General features: G+C 39.2%; 1 protein-coding gene across 14 annotated transcripts; it reads right to left on the bottom strand.

The window, feature by feature from the left end:
• Positions 1 to 154: 154 nt before the first annotated feature.
• ANGEL2 (angel homolog 2) lies at positions 155 to 19,013 on the bottom strand. Of its 14 annotated transcripts, XM_060396708.1 has the most exons (10): positions 18,676 to 18,748; positions 17,208 to 17,274; positions 16,364 to 16,689; positions 10,797 to 11,053; positions 9,825 to 9,894; positions 7,914 to 8,335; positions 6,889 to 7,015; positions 6,440 to 6,497; positions 4,374 to 4,537; positions 155 to 2,518 (listed from the first exon to the last, which is right to left on the bottom strand). In XM_060396708.1, exons 3-10 carry the CDS (start codon positions 16,680 to 16,682, stop codon positions 2,367 to 2,369), a joined length of 1,569 nt encoding a protein of 522 aa, XP_060252691.1. In that variant the 5' UTR covers positions 16,683 to 16,689; positions 17,208 to 17,274; positions 18,676 to 18,748; the 3' UTR covers positions 155 to 2,366. The 14 variants fall into 14 exon arrangements, with proteins under 14 accessions (XP_060252691.1, XP_004013937.3, XP_060252694.1 ...); XM_004013888.5 differs by lacking the exons at positions 17,208 to 17,274; positions 18,676 to 18,748 and adding an exon at positions 18,847 to 19,013; XM_060396711.1 differs by lacking the exons at positions 16,364 to 16,689; positions 17,208 to 17,274; positions 18,676 to 18,748 and adding exons at positions 14,640 to 14,894; positions 18,847 to 19,013.
• Between the last annotated feature and the right edge of the window lie 4,659 nt (positions 19,014 to 23,672).

Genomic DNA, 23,672 nt, shown 5'->3' with positions numbered 1-23,672 from the left:
CTTCTTCCACAATTTTCAGATTCTGTATTAAATTTATCTCTATTTTGGTGTATCTTAATTCACTTATTGGCTTCCTTCTATTTTGGCATCACCCAAGGCAACAAGTGAGTTACACAGCTTACTTCATCTACCACAAAACCTTCAGGCACAAATGTACTAGTACAATAATTTATTAGGTAACTTACATGGACGAAGTGCAAATGACTTGACAAAGTGAATGTTTTTCCAACCCTTTGAACTCTGGATCTCTAACTTAAAGATAATTTTAAACACACCTACTGATATAAAAAGCTAGAGTAAAATCAAAATTTCATTACTGCAATTCTGCAATGTATCCCTTTCCATTTAAAACCTGGATAGCACAGCAGGTGAGACAGGGAGATTTGGTTTTGGCAGTTAACCAAATTTAATTGCTTTTGGCAGGTAAATACAAGGCTCCAACAGTTACTAACTCTTCTGATCAAACAAAGTAAAGACAAGTGGACAGTTAATTTTAGTGGAGCTTTAAAAGCCTGTGAGAAAGTTACAAAGGACTCCTTGGCCTCCAGCACACATAATAATACTTCATTCTATAAGGTAAAGCAGAAAGCAATTTTATGGGATTAATTCAAAGTGACACACATGAAAAGGGCCTAAAATCACAATATATTAATCAGGATACAAAAAATTAAGTTTTCAGAGGTTTTCAGGGATGTTCGTTTACCAAGAATAGCTACATATAAAGTTAGTTGTTAACAAATTCATACAACACAACATAGTTATCCATGAATCTTCATTTTTCTTTCCCTAATACTAAAAGGGATAAATATACTATCTGCTGTTATCATTTGCTGATGACAATATCTGCTAATCAGAACATGTAATACTTTGAAAACTGTTACTACAAAATGTGGAAAATCCTAGAACTATATGGTTAATACTGTTAAGTTAAAAAAAGTGACACAATAAACAGAAGTATTTCTATAACACTATAACTTTTACTAGGGAAATCCTTATAACCCACATGCTTGGGGGGGGTGGTATTTATCTGGTTTATTTTTTAATAACTGTAGTAAATATACTTCAGTAGAAAAAGTCCGAGCTTATAAAGTAACTACTGCTGCTAATTTAAAATGAAGCATTATATTCAGAAAACCCACTATAAAAAACTTTCATAATTCAGCATAATTCAATATAAAATTACTTAGTAAAAATGGACATAGTTCTTTGATCCCAATTCTAGAAAAGAGTAAATTTTCCCTTAGGTTTTAAAATGTTTGATTCAAACACTCACTAAGAGCCAACTGCAGGATTTTTCAGACCCACTCTTAACCGCTTTATAAAAAAGACCAGCACCATCTCACACTACTGAATCATGATAAAAAAAAAAAAAAAGACAAAAACCCAAACATTATAGAAACGACAACAGTTACACCAAACAGTTAACATCAACTATTAAAGAGTCTTAGGTCTCCAAGTTGCTATCTCCCCTCTAGAGTTCTGCTGGCTTCCTCTTATTTCTGAGGCAAATAAAAAGAATCTTATAGCTGCCACTTTGTTCCAAATACAAGTTTCCTAATAAAGTAAATTTCTACAGGATTGGTTAAGTAAAGTAAAATCTTTCCTTCAATCCAGAATCTTTTCTTCAAACTAAAAAAAAAAAAAAAATTACTAGGGAAACCCAAGGCATGACCCCAGTCCCTGCTCTCTCAGGCACCCTGTACAGTCCACTACAGGATGGAGAGTGGGCTTGTCCAAAACACCTCAGCCTACTAGTTATGGTGACCTACATTTTCCCCATAAAATGCAGGCACATTGCATGGCTCAGGATGGTAATAAAAGGGATTAAGCAATTTGTACAGTTCTAAAAAGCACTGTCAAGCCCCATCAAAGATAGACTAAAACGGTTAGATATTGTGAACAACCCAATGATTTCTGAGATGAATGAGTTAAGACTCAACAGACATGATCCTTGTGATGAAATCAGGCCTTCTGGAAGGGAATGAGTTGTGGTTTGCAAGAACTCAAAAGGTATTTTGGATCCACTGTAAAGCTTGCTAAAAACACAAATTTTTTCCTAAGAGAACTAAAGAAGTTGCGCCGTATTTAAAAATCACTGTCAATTTTACTAGGATTTAGAATAAATATTTACAACTTTTTTTGCAATGAACAGCATTTAGATCTCACTTGTCAGGAAAATATTTTTTCATTATTAAAAAAGAAAAGTGTAAACTTGTTTCTTCTGTTACCTGTTTCAAACATTAAACATAAACCTCTTCAGAAATTTCATAGCGTAAAAATAAATAAACATGCAAACTCTTAAGAACAACTTTACATTCTTTGGGGCGGGGGCGGACAGGAAAGCAAAGTATATATGTAATCAAGAGTCAGAGTTCAAGTCTGAATTTAGCCAATAAAGGCAAATGATCTGAAGAGTTATTTTCATTTGGAAGTCCATTAACAGTCCATAAGTCTTGTTCTGTAAGAAGTGACAGTCTGGCTAGAAGTTTCAAGCCACCAACCAAAGCAACTTCAGCTCCTACATTAAAAAAGCACATACATATTTAGAGAAACAACAGGTTGTGAACTGACTACAGAAGTCTTTAAAACAAGAAAAAATGATATGTAATTTGACACTGCCCTGGAAATCTAATATGAAACAGTTTAAAATATGGTTAGCTTTTTATTGAGTTATAACCTAATTATGGAGAGAAGGCAATGGCACCCCACTCTAGTACTCTTGCCTGGAAAATCCCATGGACGGGGGAGCCTGGTAGGCTGCAGTTTCATGGGGTCACTAAGAATCAGACACGACTGATTGACTTCACTTTCATGCATTGGAGAAGGACATGGCAACCCACTCCAGTGTTCTTGCCTGGAGAATCCCAGGGACAGAGGAGCCTGGTAGGAGGCCGTCTATGGGGTTGCACAGTTGGACACGACTGAAGCGACTTAGCAGCAGCAGCAGCAGCAACCTAATTATAACTCTCAAACAGCAGTCTCAGATGTTTGTTTTCCTATTTCAGATTTTTAAAATTTCAAGTTCTATAAATAATCTTTAGAAGAAAATATCAATGTAACACGTAAGAATGTTAACAGTAATTTGAGATTGCCAACTACCTAAGAAATTCCCCCATCAACTTTTCTGTAATTGTATAAAACTGAAAGACTAAGCCACATCTAAGTAGGACATTTATTAAGTGACTGCAGAATAAATTAGTATAATTTGGTCCCAGAGAGTCAGTACCCACAGAAGCGGAATAAAAGACAGGCTCTTCATGTTAACATTGGAGATGCTGGTCCACGGCACACTCCCGCCATCTAGTGGGTATATATAGTATGACAACTACCAGAACTAAATTACAAATTCAAAGCAGCAAGGTTATTTTGTAGAGTTGATCTAAATGGAGAGGAGTTGGCCATCTCCTGAGTGTTACTAGTAAGGTTATTTTTGGAGAGAAAGAAAAAAACAGAAGGGAAAACTGGGAAAGAAAAGTAGCATTGAAAAAAATAAAAAGGAAGAGAAAAAATAGGAAAATCAGAAAACAAAATAGCTGCCCACATTTAGGATTTTCAGTTTTCTGAATACTTTTTTGACTCCTGGTTCCCTGGTGTAAAGAATCTGCCTGCAATGCAGGAGACCCAGGTTCAATCCCTGGGTCTTTTCCGAGATCCCCTGGAAAAGGGAACAACAACCCACTCCAGTATTGTTGCCTGGAGAATCCCATGGACAGAAGAGCCTGATGGACTAGTCCATGGGGTTGTTAAAGAGTCAGAGACGACCGAGCAACTCCACTTTCACTACTTTAAACCTCACTTTCTTCTCCACGTTAAATCCTTTGACCAATATTCAATACCTTGTTTTCAATGAATCATACAAGGGAAGTGTTTTATCCCCTTTGCTTTTTGAAAACACACTTTTCAGACTTCTCTTTCCAGAAAGAACCAATATTCCAGGGTCAGCATGACAAACTGTCAGCTGTTGGCAGGCAGGCAAGGCCCTACAGTGAAGGCGGCAGACCTTAGTAAAGTTTAAGTGCAAAACTGCATGATGCTGCTGTCGCAAGAAAGACAACAAACTTGTGAATAAAGGCCAAAGGCAATATCAAAGATCTCTAAAGTAACTCAGAAGCTGGCTGGGATTGGAGGCTGCAGCTGAGGACGTAATTCACGGGGAATCTGCTCTGAGGTATTTCACTGCCTCCATCTTTTGCAAGTGATACACTGATTTACTCAGATACATTACCAATCTGCCAAATATATTACCAGTTTTAAAATATTTTTAATTTCTAAATTGAGAACTTCATACAGATGTTTGGCTCTCTCAGCTTCAGCCCTGAAGTGTTTAGTTACTGTGTTCTCAAGCAGAATTTAAGATGACAGGCATTCTTTACCTGGCTGCTCAGCAACACCTTCCTTTTCAGCAGAATAGAAAATATAATCCACGGTTATGGCACTTCGGGAATGACAGGTGGTCACTTCTGGGATTCCAGTGTCAGGAAAATAATGTGAATAAACAGATGACAAGCTGAAATGGTGCTGTAAATTTGAAGATAACCTAAATTGAAGGGAAAAAAAGAGTAGCATCCATCAAGGTTTTAATGATTTTTATAATTCCTCCTACTTAAAGCACTTTTTCAAATTTCCAGACAAAATCAGACATTAGGACAATATTAAATTAGACCATATCACAATCTCACATTTCTTTATTCATGTAGTGATATTCAAAATCCATTAACAGGGGTATAATATGTGGGGTGGGGTGAGGGAGCTCAATAATTAACATACTAATGTGATTTTAAAAATTAATTATAACATATTTGAGAGCCTCCACTTACTAATGAACACATATTCTAAAACAATTTGTAAGTTTTTTGCTGCTCCTAAGAAAGAAAGTGGCCTTTAGGAATACTATTTAGAACTGACAGACTTTTGATGTCAGAGGGGCCATATTTTTCCATGGTTATCCTTGCTATGGTATGTGAGATAATTTTGTACTGCATCTTAAAACAGCTACTATATAACGGCTTACATTTACCCCATTCTTCAAATACACATGATGTCACAGGCAAAAGATTTAAAAATCATCCCCATTAACACATCATGAACTTTTTAAGGATATTTTAAGTCACGAAACAAAACAAAATTTAAAAGAAATTTTTTGTTCATCCAATACACATTTATCAAACATCTCCTAAGTCCCAGGCACTATCTCTTCTTAAGTGCTAAGGATACACTGATAAAGATGTTGCCCTGATTTTAAAGAGCTCATAGGTCAATAAGTACAGGTAATTGCTTCAAATCGCTCTACTGCCAAGTTTTAGAAACTTTTTATGTCTGAGGACTTATATTTACAATATTATTAAATGTAAAATAGGTCTACTGCAAACAGTTCTTACTACTAACATTTTAGTTTTCAGATACAAGTATGCATATAAAGACACTATTTTAAAGATATAAGTAGCTTTTCTTATATGCTATTTTGTTATAAAAAGATTTTAGAATTACTCAAAACTAAGTATTTGCTAATAAGAGTAGCCTTTTTAATAATCTCACTCAGGGAAGTTTCTACTGTAAAAGGTTTAAAATTTTAAAATAAATTTTAATTTTTAAAAATTGCTCTTTTCTTACTAGTTCTTATATATATTTTCCCAAAACAAGAGATACAAAATATAATAAGACTGAGAAGAAGGCAGACAAAAATGAGAGGTGATTCTGAAATTTAAATGTTAAAACAAAAGTCAAAGCTATAGAAGAGTCATACTATGAAATAATCAAGACATTTTGAGAATCTCCTAAGACATAAATGTAAGTCTCCATCCTGTTGTATTAAATATATGTTTTTCAATCACAGCCCTAAGCATCCATGATTCTTTAATAAAAAGAAATCCAGGCATCTTTACCTGGCTACCTATGACAACCTTTCCCTGTAGTTTGAGAGATAAGTTTAGGTAATTATCTTTTCTACAGCCATATTCTTTTTTTGGATCAATTCTCCTATAGATTTATTTTTGAGAGCCAGTAAGCAGTTAAAGGAGGCTAGAGAGTCTCTTGAAATCTGAAAGATATTTTTCTGTGATCTTCATCTTTGTTTAAATACATAATAGCAATAAATGTTAGTGGGTTCAGGTCCATGGACAAATTGTTTCTATAAACAACAATGCTTAAGTACTTACTGTATGTCAAACACTGAGTTTTACATGATTTGTCTCATATAGTTCTCACAACAACCCAAATTATAAAGAAACTGAACCTTTTAAAAATGTTAGATTTCTTGCTTAAAATCACACAGCTAAAGAGCAGCAAAGTTAGGGTAAGAACTCAGGTCTGCTTGACTTAAGAGCCAGCGTTCTTCACCAGCACAAATTATCATCAGCTTTTTAACCAAGTGATTTTTGAGGAATGGTTTCTTCACTCAACTAGAGTCAGCAAATGTCTACTGCTGCTTTCCAGAACTCACTTTTCAGCTGTTTCCAGGACCTCTGCTTTGTCCAGCTCTGTTTGCGTCAGATCACCATCTGTAAGAACAAAGAGAAGCTTATTAATACTATCAGTGTCTTGTTCTATTTTCACTCTCGGAACAGTATTTAAGGCATTCTAGTTTAGATAGATGCCTCGTTAAATGGTTCATCCCAGAATCTGTATTATGGTGGTCTCCAGAATTAGCAAAAATAAAACACAAACATGTCCAAAGCAACATGCAAGTAATTCATGCAAAAGTAATTTTGGAAGTTGATTTTCAAAAAGGTAATCAGAGTTCTTGGAAAAATAAAAAAAAAGTGAACAACTCTATGCTTTTATATATGAATATTCATCTCTGAGATGTTATCCCTTTAAAAATTTAGTTTTATGCCTTCAAAGGGAACACTATTATCAAGAAGACTGCCAAAATGGATTGCAAACACTTACCTGGCTTTTCTACTTTTGGTACCTGCTGTACCTCATACACACAGTTCTGTGAGATACCTAGGTTTGGGGGCCAAATTGGAATAGATAAAATTCTTTGTCCCCGTGAAGACTGTTCCTGGCCAGATACCTAAACAAAATTTCAACAGGTATCTTAGGTAAATAGATTTTAAATTATGTACTGAAAAGTTTATTTCTTAAAATAAAAGGAAATCCAAGAATGGTAAATATTATCCTTTATTCATTATATCATTCATGCTTGTAAAATTTTGCTCAAATACAGTCCAGAAAACATTATTACTTCCATAAAAATGGTAATCTTTTCCTATGCATGTTTTTCTCAAATTTGGAAATCTAAATGATCTATAGCTTTGGACTAATACTGCTCCTCTTTTTTTTACTACCTTCATTATAGTTCCTGATATATAAAATACTAAGAAAGATCAACTCACAAAATTTTAAACTATCATCCAAAACTCAGTGGTAAGGGCTTATTTTGGTTAAATGTACTGAAGAGGAAATGATCTGAACTAAGCAGAAGAAAAGAACAAAAAAAATAAAAACATGGGATAAATTATACTCAGTTAAAGAACTGAAATATTTATCCTTATGTAAAGGAAAATTTATATAATAAGCAAATATTAAATTACTGTTTTTCCAACTCTTTTGCCAACATCCGGCATTCAAAACGCTATTCTGCACCTATGAGTAGTTCCTTATTTATGAAGCACTCATGTCTGTCAAAGGTTTTATTTTCCTTCATCACCCCCATTCTGAATTTTTTGTTGGCTCCTACTTCCTCCAAGCAGAATGCTGTCACAAATAGATGGAAAAGTGAATTAAATCCAGTGAATATAATTACTTATGAGTAGCTATGGATCATCACTGCAGCCTGGTAAAGTGAGGGTACTGGTTCATCTGAGGTTTTCAAACAGCTCTGGGATGAGTTTACAAGGTAAAGCTCTGTCCTCACTTTACAATGAAGACAGAGACTCACACCCACCTCCTAGTAAGAAGGAATGCCTTACCTTTCCTATGGCGAGTCCTTCATAATTCAATTTTCCTTCCTTAATAAAACTATAGAGTGGAGAACCAGGAACAGAATTGAAGTCCCCACACATAACAATGGGGCAGAAGCTGCCGTCTTTCTGATGGGCAACACTGGAAATCTCTGCCAGAAGCATTGCCAATTGGGTCAGTTTAATGTCACCTCGCCTTGGATTATACAACAGATGTGTGTTAGCTACACAGATGGCAGGGGAGGCAGCACTTGGAATCTTGGGTTGCAAGAGCAACACTAATCCAACATTGTCTCTGTCCAATAGAGGAACATCACGGCGGTAGAATTCCACTGGGTTCACTGATAAGAGTGAAAATTTGGAATGTTTGAAGCAAATGGCACAGCCATCAGGTTTCCTTCCTGTCCGCATCTTGTATTCACAGTGATAACCTGTAAGAAAGAAAAAAATTCTTAACAAAGATGACTGTTTTTTTATATATATATTAAAGAAACAGAACTGTGTTTTGCCACACTTGCAAAAAATAATAAATATGGCAAAACAAAATTCTAATTCTTAGACAATGTTTGCGAGCGAAGTCTCTCAGCCGTGTCTGACTCTTTGACACCCCATGGACTGTAGCCTACCAGGCTCCTCTGTCTGTGGGATTTTCCAGGCAAGAATATTGGAGTGGGTTGCCATTTCTGTCTCTAGGAGATATTCCCGACTCACGGATCAAACCTGGGTCTCCCCCATGGCAGGCAGACGCTTTGCCCTCTGAGCACCACAGAAGCCTGGACAACGTTTACCAAAGTGTATTAGTAAGGAAGGATGTTAAAAAGTGTTGGAATCAAAAAAGTCTACATCTGGGTCAAACAGATTTTTTTTTACCGGCAGACTGCAGTGTCACATACGTGTATGTTATCACACTCTCATGTCCATCCTAACAAAAGTCAGAGTCAAGGCAAAGACAACGACCTTATAGTAATCTGTCCCCTCTCTCCCGAGCCCAGATCTCTTACCTTTTGGCCTCTAACTCTTCCCTGCTTGTTCCACTCCACACACAGCAGTTTCTCTTGCCTCAAGGCACTCCAACCTTCTCTTAGCCATCTCCACCAGCTGGAATGCTCCAGCCACCACTTGTTCCTTCACCTCCTTTAGGTCTTTACTCAAAAGTTGCTTTCTCTAGTCATTTTGTTTAAAACTGAAAACTGACCCATTTCCCCCTTCCTATGTTTTTCTCCAGAAAACTCTCATTACCTGAGGCATTATTTACTTGTTCGTTCAATTTATTCTTGGCCTTTCTCCACCAGCACGTATGCTCCGCAAGGACAGAGACCTGTTATCTGTTCTGCTCACTGCTGTATCCCCACTGCCTTCAATAGTGCATGGTGTAGACACTCAAAAACATACGTGCTGAATGAATGAAGGCAACGTAGGCAGCATTTCTCAGAGATGACCTGTTTCTAAAGGTACTCATTCAATTAGGCACCGCGGACATAGGTGTTATAAAATGATGAACTAGATACAATGGTCCCTAATCTCATGGAACTCAGAATCTTAGGAGTCTGCTGCTGCCGCTGCTGCTAAGTTGCTTCAGTCGTGTCCGACTGTGTGTGACCCCATAGACGGCAGCCCACCAGGCTCCCCCGTCCCTGGGATTCTCCAGGCAAGAACACTGGAGTGGGTTGCCATGGGCAAAGACTACAAATGTAGCTATGAAGAGATTCTTGCACACCTTTCCACTTGAATTAAAATATGTATCAACACAAAAGTTCCCATTTGAAATACTTCAATCTTTTCTTGAACTCTTAAAATGGGTATTAAGCTGTTTTTCAAAATTAAGATTTTTAGTTCAAATATACCACACACCTTTGTTAGCAAGGTATGTTTTAACAACTCATTAAGTAAATCTGGCTAAAATAAAAGTTACATTTGTACCCAATGATTCCAAACTTGGCCTGATCTCGGTTCCATAATGATCTTCTTGAACTTCTTGTAAACAAAGTACCTTAGAAGAAAAAATGGCTTGAATTAACACAAAAAAATACAAATATGAATTTTCTGGTGCTTTTGTTTTAAAATGAGGTTTCTAAAATATTTAAAACCTGATGAAACCTGAAATAATTTTTTCTTGTATAAATCTATCAAATTAACGTCTCCAAATTTGATCAGTCCCCAAAACCATGACCTTTACTCACATGAATCCCTCTTATTATCCAAAACTGGTATTCCCCAAAGGAAATATTTATAATTTATATGCTGGTCAATGTTAACATTATTTATTATTTTTAAGAAAGCTATCTGAGAGCACATGATTAAAATCAATGTTAATATAATTTATATGCTGGAATATTTTTCCTGAATTTACAAGTTCATTCATACTAAATCCTTCTAGTCTTTTGAATGCTATCATCTAAATTAATTTTTGCATGATTATTAAAATTTTCAGTCAAAGGAAGTATTTACTGAATACTTAATATGGTACCAGCCCCTGTCTCAAAACTGATTGATACTTAAAACTTTTTGGATCTCTTCTGAAAAGTTATATAATCATTTATATCAACAACCATTAGCAAGTTATGCCTCCAAAGTTATAATACCCTATTCAAAGCTGTTTCAAAAAAAAAAAAAAACAAAGCTGTTTCATCATCTTATCTATTAAAAAAAATTTGGGGTGGGGGCCACACTGTGGCTTATGGGATGGATCTTAGTTCCCCGACCAGGAATGGAACTCGAGCCTTGGGCATGTTAAGCACAGAGTTCTAGCCACTGGACTGCTAGGGAATTCACCTATAACTATATACGCCTTCCCTTCTCACTTCACACACAAAAGGGATAAAAAACCATTTAGTTCAGAAATGAATCCAACTTTTCCTTATATGAAGAATTCTGATGATATTTTACACTTACATCTGCATCAAAGTGTTTAATTTCTTTCAGAATATTGGGAAACCTAAAACTCCAGTGTAATACCGGCCGCCGGCAGTGTTTATAAAGGTGTGAATTGTCTTCCAGTAAATCTTGTGAAAGTATATTATAGGACATCACTGAAAAGTCAAACTTGTTCTCACTGTCTTCACATATGGGATCAACATTTTCGTCTCCTAGGATCTTCGTGTTTTCTTTATTATGGTTACATATATATTCCCAATGCCGCTGTATTGTGCCTGTTAAAATATATTAGACAAAATACAAAGAATTAATAAAAAACAGATCATATATTTTCCTGCATGTTAAGTATTTTTTGCCTTTAAAAAATTCTTATAAGCAATGAACAGAATGTTTTCCCCTAGAAAATGATACTGTAGCACCTCATGACTAGAAGTGGTTGTCAAATTGTTTACAAAGACCATGAAATGATACACTGCCTGATCCAAGAGGCACAAACATGTTTAAGAGGGTTCAGGAAGTCATTCTGGAGGCTCTGAGTGTGTGTCAACAAAGCTAAGACTACACGGGGTCATGGCTTCTCACTTCCCCATGGTTATGACATGGATGTGCCACAGACATGCTCAGCAACTTCACAGCCAGGACAATATACTTGTATGGCACAGCTGGTCTTTCAACAAGATAATTTCACATTGCATTTTTTCGTCTACTAGTATGACAAGATCATCAAATGCTTAACTATGTTCCTGAGACAATTCATCTGAGAAATCTGGTTTAGACGTGAATGAAGGGTATAAAATGACAGTAAATGGAAGCAGTATTTACTGGAAGAATGCTAACGAAATAAAAGAACTATTTTTAATGCACGCCGAAGCAGAAGTTAAATGTAACACAGCTATACAATGCTAGTGAATGATAATTCCTGATTGACAAACTTAGCATGCAACAATCGGGAATGCGTGACAGTTTATATTCTGCAAAGATACCACGCACACTGAAAAAGTATTGAGAACAAGATGAAACAGCAAGAGATTCTGAAATTATAAGCAGGCTTTGATTTGGACATGATTACTTAAAAAAATACATATATACACACATACATATATGTATCTATAGATACATAAACACAGTACCATATATATGTATAAATACTCATACGCAACACACATACTCCTTCGATCTTCCTCTCCCCATCAATAAAGAGAATACTCTCACTGTCATGAAAGCCATAAAGACAAACGTGGAACTTTTTAGAGAATCTATAAGCTTAAAAGAAGGGAAAAACAAGAAATGGGATGAACTTGGGAAACAAAAAGATTTGAAGATGGACTTTCAAGCACAATTAGATGATATGAGAAAATCTCAGCCCTAGATATCTCCCTTTTTCCTGTAAGGCTTTCATTTCACTGATTTAGAATCCCTGCTGCTGCTGCTGCTACTAAGTTGCTCCAGTCATGTCCAACTCTGTGCGACCCCACAGACGGCAGCCCACCAGGTTCCCTGTCCCTGGGATTCTTCAGGCAAGAACACTGGAGTGGGTTGCCATTTCCTTCTCCAATGCATGAAAGTGAAAAGGGAAAGTGAAGTTGCTCAGTTGTGTCCGACTCTTCGCGACCCCATGGACTCAGCCTACCAGGCTCCTCTATCCATGGGATTTTTCAGGCAAGAGTACTGGAGTGGGTTGCCATTGCCTTCTCCTTAGAATCCCTAAATTTCTCCAATTAAAAATTAAATAAAAAATAAACTGAGGAAGAGTATTCTAAACATGGGGGGGAAAAGACTACAAGGAAATATACCACTATTTTTAAGAGTAATTATCTCTGATAGGAAGGACTGTGAAAGATTTTTCCCAATCTTCTGCAATTATGATATATTGACAGAATATCAACACACTCTAGAGGGGTGGGGGAACTAGCTGCAGGCAGTCAAAAGGTGCAAACTTTCTGTTATAAGATAAATAAGTAACAGGGATGTGATACACAACATGGTAAATTTAATTAACACTGTAGCATGTTCTATATGAAGGTTGTTAAGAGAGTAAATTCTAAAAGCTCACATTACATACAAAATATTTCTTTCCCCTTTCTTTTGTGTCTCTTTGGGATGATGGAGGTTCACAAAACTTATTGTGGTAATCCTTCCATGATGTAGTAAGCTAAATCATTATGCTGTTCACCTTAAACTTAGACTGTGCTGGTAATGTCAGTTATAGCTCAAAAAAGGTGAAAGAAAAAAAAGTATCAGTACACTCTAGAAATGTTAATGAAGTAAAAATTTTAAGTGACTTTCATCTAAAAGCTGATATCTGTTGCACTGATATCTGCTGCACTGAAGGAACAGGAAGTCTGACCAGAGGACAGAAGAAGAAGGTAATTTTTATGAACAGCGAGGTCTGAGTGGAACAGGGGAGTTGTGGTCCTAGGAGCCTGAGGAGAAAGGTGAAAAATGATGAAGGAAAGAAAACCAATTTAAGAAAAGCATTCAACTATCACACAATTTAGCCCAGTGCTTATCCTATGCCCAGGAAAGAGAAGGAAACTATCCCTTATCCTTCACTGAATATGGAGAATCCTACTCCTAAAGGCCTTTATTTGGCGGGGGGCGGGGGGGGGGGCTCCAAAATCACTGCAGATGGTGATTGCAGCCATGAAATTAAAAGACGCTTACTCCTTGGAAAAAAGTTATGACCAACCTAGATAGCATATTAAAAAGCAGAGACATTACTTTGTCAACAAAGGTCAAGGCTTTGGTTTTTCCAGTGGTCATGTATGGATGTGAGAGGTGGACTAGAAAGAAAGTTGGGCACAGAATTGATGCTTTTGAACTATGGTGTTGGAGAAGACTCTTGAGAGTCCCTTGGACTGCAAGGAGATCCAACCAGTCCATTCTAAAGGGGATCAGTCCTGGGTGTTCATTGGAAGGACTGATGTTGAAGCTGAAACTCCAACACTATGGCTTCCTGATGCGAAGAGCTGACTCATTGGAAAAGACCCTGATGCTGGGAAAGACTAAGTGTAGAAGGAGAAGGGGACAACAGAGGATGAGATGGTTGGATGGCGTCACTGATTCAATGGACATGAGTTTGGGTGAACTCTGGGAGCTGGTGATGGACAGGGAGGCCTGGCGTGCTGCGGTTCACGGTGTCGCAAACGGTCGGAGACGACTGAGCGACTGAACTGAACCCCTAAAGGCCAGAACTAAAGCTACTGATACTGACTCTGCACAGCTACTCTGAAATTTTAACATAGTTTCTATGAGGAAAACAGAACTGATTCTTAAGAACAGATTATTGAGAACATAATTCCCTCATTAAATTAGGGACTGTCTACAGTTTTAGCCACAAATCATTAAATCTTTTTATGTAAATGAGATGGAGAGGGTTCTAGTCATACAACAAAATGTTAGCTATCATCACAAACTTACAGCACTACCCTGGTGGCACCGCTGCATTAAATCCATTCATGCTTTCTTATAAAATATGTATATTTAATGGCATATAAAAGCATAAGATTTGTATAGTCCTGGCAATTAAGAGTTTAAACCAACTCTCTTGGCAATTCCATTTTTTTAAATAACCAAGAGCACAAGATGATCAAATCAATACAGTAGCTTTCAGACTTCTACAGTCTGTATAGCTCTTTGGCATTATTTTTCATGTCCTGACCATCAACACCTGGTAGGCTGGGGCTGGGATGACGGGGTAAACACATTTCATTTGTCCACATTTGCTTTGAATGAACATACAGAAATTTGTTCGAATGCTTGGGTTCCATGGAAGACAATTTGAAAACTACTGAGAGAGTGGACAGTCTTTGGCTTTCACAGACTTCACAACATAAATGCACACTACAAAAGTTTATATACCTTCCATGTCAGGAGGAACAAGGTGGTCACAGCAGAGAAGACAGATGAGTCAAAAAAAGCAAGCAATTAGGCCTGATTGGGTTTCTAGGGTGCCTAATTAAAAGGTCATAATTGGGTCACACAAATCCTTCAAACACCACTTTAAAGTGACAGGCAAGTTAGCAATGCTGTTCTCTTGATTGAAAAGTAGTATTAGTGAAATATCAGAAGTCACAAATATGGCTTAACGAAGAGCATTTTCCTTATTCACAAAACCTAGGAAGAACGGACATATAGAGAGTCAGGTTGCAATCAAAGTTTATCGGTCTGTAAATGTAATTCCCCATCCATTAAAGGGAAAACAACACCACCAGGATTTTCTGAGTACCTACTATGAAGCCAGCAATGTGTTAGGCACTTTGAATATGTCTCACTTCATCCTCCACAGGCTTTCAAAGCAGGCATTATTTTACACTAGGAAACCAAGGAGCAGAGAGGTTCGTAACCTGTCCAAACTCACAGTTAGTGGTGGAGCAGAATGAGCGCAGGAGTGTTTCCTAAGCCCATGCCTGGGGTCACTACACCACGTCTCCACCAGAGAGCCCACCAGATTTACAAAAGGCTAAACAGAAGCGGAGTGTGTTAACCTGATGAACAATGAATACATGAATGAGCAGCCATCTCATGTCCTCATACAGCCTCAGATGATGGGTTGTTCTTAGGAACCTAACTTTAATGATTCTAAATGTACCTTTCAATCGTTCAAATACTTGTTTACAAACACATTGGTGGTTAAGCACTATACAAATAGATTGCCACTTCTTCTGAGTAATTAGAATTTCTACTTAAATGTGTAGTAGAAGTCCTACTTAGAAGAGTTCTAACTAATCTAGCTCTTACTCCCAGGTGAGACTTGCTCTGAACACCTTTCTTCGACAAACTTATGTCCGCTCCCTGCCAGTTAACACCCACACAGCCTATTTCTAAGTATTTTCAGAGGAATGATCTTCATCGACAACCGTAGCTCAGTAAGAATGACAATTCCAAATTTACTTAGACTACTCATGTATCCTTTTGGAGGAGGGCAGGGCTGGAAGCACAGAGAGTCTGGTGAATTGCTGAGAGTAAAAAGAACAGGAGAAAAATAGAAATAACCAAGATAGCTAGAAAAAACTGTCTTAAAGTTGAATAAGATGTAGTTAAAAGATAAACTTCCCAAAGACTTTTGATTATGTCTAAAGACCCATCATGAGAAATATAAATTTAATAAGCTAAAATCAGATTCCGTAAGAAAATATTTTTCACTTATGATTGTTTCTATTTAAGGAAATTCTTTCGTCTTATAACACATTAAAAATGAAAACATAATGTTTTTTAATATATCTGTGAAATCTCAAGAATACATGTTATCAATTTCTAAGAAATCTAAGAATCTTTGTTTCCAAAACACTGAATTTTAAAATTATTCTTAATGTGTCCATCTGGTTCTCCATTGTTTTCCAACTTTATATGAAGAGTGACTTTTATTTTTACTGCCAGAAATACACAATTAATTGAAGATTTTTTTAAAAAGACTTAATTAAAAAAAATAATTTCCGTTTTCCTAACAGAAAAGTACTGGTTAAAAATAAAACACCAAACACCTCTAAAACCTGCAGGAGGTTTTCTTAAAGATTAACTATGAAAAGTTTCAATTATGCTATGGCTTATGTCTATTTCTGCACCAAGATAAATGTCACCTTTACCTTGGTGTTTTCTTCGTTTTGATGAAGGCTCATCTCCCTCAGAGTTCATGATGTAACTAGAGAGATGAATCAAAGAAGTCTGGCTCAGGCTGTCAGGCCTCCAGTTCCAGTACTGAAACGGAGCTCTAGACTCAAACAAACAAGGTGGTCTCCAATTTAGTGAGAAATGCCTACTACTGAAGTATGGGTAAGGAGCGCGAGAATAATGTCCAGGCCACCTCATACAACTAGAAATATGTCTGTTCCAGCAACACTTTTGCAGATTCTCCCACGGTGTAGTCCAGTCTCTGCCCAGACTCTTCTGCTGGTAGGGTAACATGGGGTATCTAAAAGAAATAAATACACTCCTTGAGGCACCACTTTTTGTTCAGCTATATAGCACACAGAATCTAAATCTGTTTCCTCAAGGGAAGGTAATGTCTAATATTTAAAATCGGACTTCTCAACCTGAAGGATTTCACTTCTTGTGGCAATACCTCAAAATGCTCCCTAAACAACTATGAATGGTATTCTAAACACTTAACAGAGAATCCACCAGCCTCCCCAAGTACCAGATAAACTTCTAAAAGTCCACACAATTCAACTGAGAGATAAACCAATCACCAAACTGTACTGAGTAGCTTTCTAGCATCTAATAAAACCTAATGGACAAATAAAACCCACAGCACACATAATACTTAAATATAGAACACAGAAGCTTACTATAATAAAAGTGAATCTCTCTAACCTGGGTTTGGAGTAAAAATATGTTTCTGAACAACCTTTTTATACCAAGGTTTTATTTTCCAAACATCTTTATAGCTAAGAAAACAAAAGCCTATCACTATTTCACGAAACTACCTACCTCTCCTGCTAATCAGTACATAATTTATTTTTCCATGCTACTTTTTTCTCTTTTAAGCTCACTCCTCCTTGAGGGAAATGAAAAAGAATTACTTACTAGAAATTCACCAACACTCCAAACCCAATAGCACCAATTATCTGATACCAATTATATGATAGGCTCTATCATGAAAAATGTCTCCGAAATAGTGTTATCATTATTTTGAATAGATATATTGCCCTCAGGCTCTCTTATAAAACAATGCAACTCAAGCACTAAAACACTATTCTGGCAAATAGCTACAATCCTGAGAAAGACTCCTCCTGTCCTCCAGAATTCATTAAAGCTATATTTCCAAGTCAGTGTCAATAATGTCCACTTTCATCACCAAGGAATTTTGTTTAAATTGTATTTACTGTTACTTGACTTTTTATATTTGTTTCACCAGCATTTACATTTTTATATAAATTTATTGAGCAGTTTACTCTTTCTCAAATTGCTCTCTAAACTCAACATAATTGTAAACTTTTAAAGGCATGACATGGGTAAGTCTATCCTGTTTTGTGACAAGTCTGAAAGCCATTGAGATTTGGAGAAAAGCCATACACTTTCCATCCCAATAAGCTACCGTATTCTAATATAATATTTGTACTACAAAACTTATTCACTGTATTTGTAGTTACTTATACAGACTTTTTATTTTCTCTTAAATTGATGGGCTCCTTTGGGGCCAGAGCACCCTAATTCCTTTTAATCTGGGTCTCTTCCCAAGTGCCTAGCACAGTGCGTGGCACACAGCTGGTACTCAGGAAACGCTGCCTACGAACAGTAACGTCCCCAAACTACAGGAGTCAAAACCTGATCCCCGTAACTGATGTAAAAACTAAGACGGTGCTGTATTTCCCACGTGTGATTAATACACCAGTCAGTTTCATATGGTACACAATTAAATAATACCTAAGCATTTACTTTAAAGTGTATCAGAAAAAAAAAAAAATCAATGTATCAAAGCCAGCAACTCGTGGATACTACTTAGAAAGGCGCTAATGTGGGCAGCACCTCTTGAAGTGCTTTTTATTCAAAGATAAGTCAATTTCACAAGTAAATTATCCGGTAGTATCGATGTGGAACGAGAATTTGGTAATCATAGTAAAAGGTTGGGATCCCAGGGGAGGGGAAGGGAAGTTTGCGAGGCATCCACACACCAACAGAGCGGCCCCTGGGCGTGTGCACCAGGCGCGCGCCTCCCGCGGGGTCAGGCCGCCCCGAACCCGCGGCGAACGGCGGCCTCGCTAGCTGACCCGCAGCTCCCCGCCCGGGGCTCTGCGGGGCTGGGGGAGGAGGCCGGGCACCCGGAGGCTCGGGCTGGGTCACGGGAAGTGGGCCGGGGCTCCGAGGCCAGCCCGGCCCGGGGAAGCACGAGCCCGGCCCTCGGCCGACGCGTTCGGCGCTTCGGGCCCGCGCTGCGCGGGCCGCGCGCCGGGTTTACCTATCCCTCAGGGTCTCCAGAGGTCTGTCCTGGCGGCATCGCGGCCCGGACCCTCTTCCGCTTCCACCCCGACACCCCAGCCCGCCCCGCCCCGGTTCCCCCGGGCCGCCCGCTCCCGCCCCCGGGCCGCCCGCCCCTCCCTCTTCCCTCCCGCCACCCAGCCCTACTGACCGGCCTCTCCCCACCACACAGCGGCCGTAGCCCCTCCTCACACAGCGCCACGCTTCCATCTTTCCACTCTGCGGCTCCCGGTCACGACGTCCACCTCTACGGCCGATTTGGCGGCGTCAAGCACCAGGGGCTCCCCATCACTAGACGCGGGGCCTCGCGGCCCGACTGCAAAGCATGCCGGGAAGCTCGATCTTGCCCGCGGCCAAGTCCCCATCTTGCGCTGCAAAAGTCGCCGAATTGTCTCGGCGCCAAATTGTGTTCAGGAAGCATGCGCAGAGCCTGTGAAGCCGGCGCAGCCATTTCTGAGTAGGGCGAAACAGCCGACTTGGGTGTTCAAGAGACAGGAAATTCACTAAGAACTGAAAACAGCTTGATTAAAGATGATGGGAGGGTTCACTGCAGTTGGGTTTCCCAGGTGGCGCTAATAGTAAAGAAACACACCCCACCCCTGCCAATGCAGGAGACTGAAGAGACGTCAGTTAGATCCCTGGGTGGGGAAGATCCCCTGCAGGAGGGCATGGCAACCCACTCCAGTATTCTTGCCTGGAGAATCCCTGGGACAGAACCTGGCGGGCTGCAGTCAATAGGGTCTCACAGAGTCGAACACGACTGAAGCGACTTAGCAAGCAAGCACTGCAGTTACTGTTAAAAAGAGGGGGGGGGGGGGGGGGGAGTGTTATTTGTATCCGCTCAAGGTAGGGAAAAACTTCTCTGGGTTCCCACAGAATTGTGGTACCAGAGATTTTTTCAAGGAAGTTTTCGGGACCACGTCTGCAGAGCTCACTTTTAAATGCCCACCTCTGTTCAGTGCAGATTGCGTGTGCAATGCCCTGCTTTTGCTCCTGGCTCTTCAGGAGTGGCAGTTGGGTTTTTTGTTGGTCTCTTTTTTGTTTTTGATAATCAGCCCCAACTGTGCTGTGCTTAGCCACTTAGCGGTGTGGGACTCTGCGACCCAATGGACTGTAGCCCACCAGGTTCCTCCGTCCATACTAGAGAGGGTTGCTGTGCCGCCCTCCGCCAAGGAATCTTCCCCACCCAGGGCTTGAACCCAGGTCTTCCGCATTGCGGGCGGATTCTTTACCGGCTGAGTCACCAGGGAAGCCCATGAATACTGGAGTGGGTAGCCTATCCCTTCTCCAAGGGATCTTTCCAACCCAGGAAGGGAACCAGAGTCTGCCGCATTGCAGGCGGATTCTTTATCAGCTGAGCTACCAGGGATGCCCTTTCCCCAACTGTGCCTGCACAAAATTGTTTTTAGTCCTTTCTAGTTTCTTTGTATTTTAGTGCTCAAGGAGATGTTTACCAGGTGCAAGCACTGCAGCAAAGGGTCTCAGGTCTCAGGTCCCAGACTGTCTAAAAGTTAGTGCAGACACTGAATTAAGGACTACTAAACCTAACAGAAGCAGAAGATATTAAGAAGAGGTGGCAAGAATATACAGAAGAACTGTACAAAAAAGATCTTCAAGACCAAAATAATCACGATGGTGTGATCACTCACCTAAAGCCAGACATCCTGTAATGTGAAGTCAAGTGGGCCTTAGAAAGCATCACTACGAACAAAGCTAGTGGAGGTGATGGAATTCCAGTTGAGCTATTTCAAATCCTGAAAGATGATGCTGTGAAAAGGCTGCACTCAATATGCCAGCAAGTTTGGAAAACTCAGCAGTGGCCACAGGACTGAAAAGGTCAGTTTTCATTCCAATCCCAAAGAAAGGCAATGCCAAAGAGTGCTCAAACTACCGCACAACTGCACTCATCTTACAGGCTAGTAAAGTAATGCTCAAAATTCTCCAAGCCAGGCTTCCGCAATACGTGAACCGTGAACTTCCAGGTGTTAAATCAAGCTGGTTTTAGAAAAGGCAGAGGAGCCAGAGATCAAATTGCCAACATCCGCTGGATCATTGAAAAAGCAAGAGAGTTTTAGGAAAACATCTATTTCTGCTTTATTGACTATGCCAAAGCCTTTGACTGTGTGGATCACAATAAACTGCGGAAAATTCTGAAAGAGATGGGAATACCAGAGCACCTGACCTGCCTCTTGAGAAACCTGTATGCAGGTCAGGAAGCAACAGTTAGAACTGGACATGGAACGACAGACTGGTTCCAAATAGGAAAAGGAGTGCTTCAAGGCTGTATATTTTCATCCTGCTTATTTAACTTCTATGCAGAGTACATCATGAGAAACGCTGGGCTGGAAGAAACACAAGCTGGAATCAAGATTGCTGGGAGAAATATCAATAACCTCAGATATGCAGATGACGCCACCTTTATGGCAGAAAGTGATAGGAACTAAAAAGCCTCTTGATGAAAGTGGAAGAGGAGAGTGAAAAAGTTGTCTTACAGCTCAACATTCAGAAAACGAAGATCATGGCATCCAGTCCCATCACTTCATGGGAAATAGATGGGGCAACAATGAAAACAGTGGCTGACTTTATTTTTGGGGGCTCCAGGGTCACTGCAGATGGTGATTACAGCCATGAAATTAAAAGATGCTTACTCCTTGGAGGAAAGTTATGACCAACCTAGATAACATATTCAAAAGCAGAGACATTACTTTGCCAACAAAGGTCCGTCTAGTCAAGGCTATGGTTTTTCCAGTGGTCATGTATGGATGTGAGAGTTGGACTGTTAAGAAGGCTGAACGCCAAAGAATTGATGCTTTTGAACTGTGGTGTTGGAGAAGACTCTTGAGAGTCCCTTGGACTGCAAGGAGATCCAACCAATCCATTCTAAAGGAGATCAGTCCTGGGTGTTCTTTGGAAGGAATGATGCTAAAGCTGAAATTCCAGTGCTTTGGCCACCTCATGCGAAGAGGTGACTCATTGGAAAAGACTCTGATGCTGGGAGGGATTGGGGGCAGGAGGAGAAAGGGACAACAGAGGATGAGATGGCTGGATGGCATCACGGACTCGATGGATGTGAGTCTGAGTGAACCCTGGGAGTTGGTGATGGACAGGGCGGCCTGGTGTGCTGCAGTTCATGGGGTCACAAAGAGTCGGACACGACTGAGCGACTGAACTGAACTGAAACCATTGTTCCTAAGGGAAATACAGAGTTAGGTTCCCCGGAAACGCTGATCGAAACATGTTAGTCACTAACTAACCTTGTTTTATTTACTTCTTTTATTTATTTATTTACTTGTTTTATTTACTAACCTTGTTTTATTTCCTTGTTTTATTTATGTTTGTTTAAAGACACTTTATTTATTATATATTTTTGATTCAGTAACATAGAATTCATGACCAACAGTGCTGTAATTCATACCAAAGTGAAGCATAAAAACACATGTGTTTTCTCCATAAGGCACATCACAGACTCTAGGAACAACAGACAGCATTTCAGCACTACCTTTGGAGGCCATTTAAACAGCAAAATAACTTAAAAAAAAAAAAAGCACAAGAGGTTTTTTTAGCACTTGGCTCTAAACAGGCTGTGAAAAGGTGAATATGCTTTTGAATATGCTATCTAGATTGGTAATAACTTTTCTTCCAAGGAGTAAGCATCTTTTAATTTCATGGCTACAATCACCATCTGCAGTGATTTTGGAGCCTAAAAATATAAAGTCTGACACTGTTTCCACTGTTTCCCCATCTATTTCCCATGGAGTGATGGGACCGGATGCCATGATCTTCATTTTCTGAATGTTTCGTTATAGTGTGAGAGCTGAAAAAGAAGGCAGCACTTTGCTTTCTTAGACCTTACCTGGGAACATTCATGCTGGGAAAACAAATTTTTCACTGCTCTGTACATGTCCATGAATGAGGACAAAAGCACTGCAAACATTGATTTTGAAGGCACAGATCTATTTTAGCCAGCAGGCAAATTCACAAATACATAATCCATGAATAATGATGATCAAATACATTTCCATTTTATAGTGTCTTACTTACATAGTCCATGAATAATGATGATCAAATACATTTCCATTTTATACTGTCCTACTGTAGTCTCAGTTTGGCAGTTTATTAAATTTATTGACTGATAGTTTCTTGTATGTCTTATCTCCATAATGAGGTTGTAAGTACCTTGTGGAGCAAGGACTATGACTCATTATTTTCAAAATATACCCTACCTGGTGCTATGATCATTACACAATAGATTGTGGATAGTATTTTTTTGAATGAATGGTTATTCAGTTCAGTTCAGTTCAGTCGCTCAGTCGTGTCCAACTCTTTGCGACCCCATGAATCGCAGCACACCAGGCCTCCCTGTCCATCACCAACTCAGACTCACGTCCATTGAGTCCGTGATGCCATCCAGCCATCTCATCCTCTGTTGTCCCTTTCTCCTCCTGCCCCCAATCCCTCCCAGCATCAGAGTCTTTTCCAATGAGTCAACCCTTCTCATGAGGTGGCCAAAGTACTGGAGTTTCAGCTTTAGCATCATTCCTTCCAAAGAAATCCCAGAGTTGATCTCCTTCAGAATGGACTGGTTGGATCTCCTTGCAGTCCAAGGGACTCTCAAGAGTCTTCTCCAACACCACAGTTCAAAATCATCAACTCTTCTGCACTCAGCCTTCTTCACAGTCCAACATGACTACTGGAAAACCATAGCCTTGACTAGACAGACCTAAGTTGGCAAAGTAATGTCTCTGCTTTTGAATATGCTATCTAGGTTGGTCATAACTTTTCTTCCAAGGAGTAAGCATCTTTTAATTTCATGTCTACAATCACCATCTGCAGTGATTTTGGAGCCCAAAAAAGTAAAGTCTGACACTGTTTCCACTGTTTCCCATCTATTTCCCATGGAGTGGTGGGACTGGATGCCATGATCTTCGTTTTCTGAATGTTGAGTTTTAAGCCAACTTTTTCACTTACTGGACCAGA

Source organism: Ovis aries, chromosome 12 (assembly GCF_016772045.2).
Source record: "Ovis aries strain OAR_USU_Benz2616 breed Rambouillet chromosome 12, ARS-UI_Ramb_v3.0, whole genome shotgun sequence".
Taxonomy (NCBI): Eukaryota; Metazoa; Chordata; class Mammalia; order Artiodactyla; family Bovidae; genus Ovis; species Ovis aries.
This window is presented reverse-complemented; position numbering and strand designations above follow the sequence as displayed.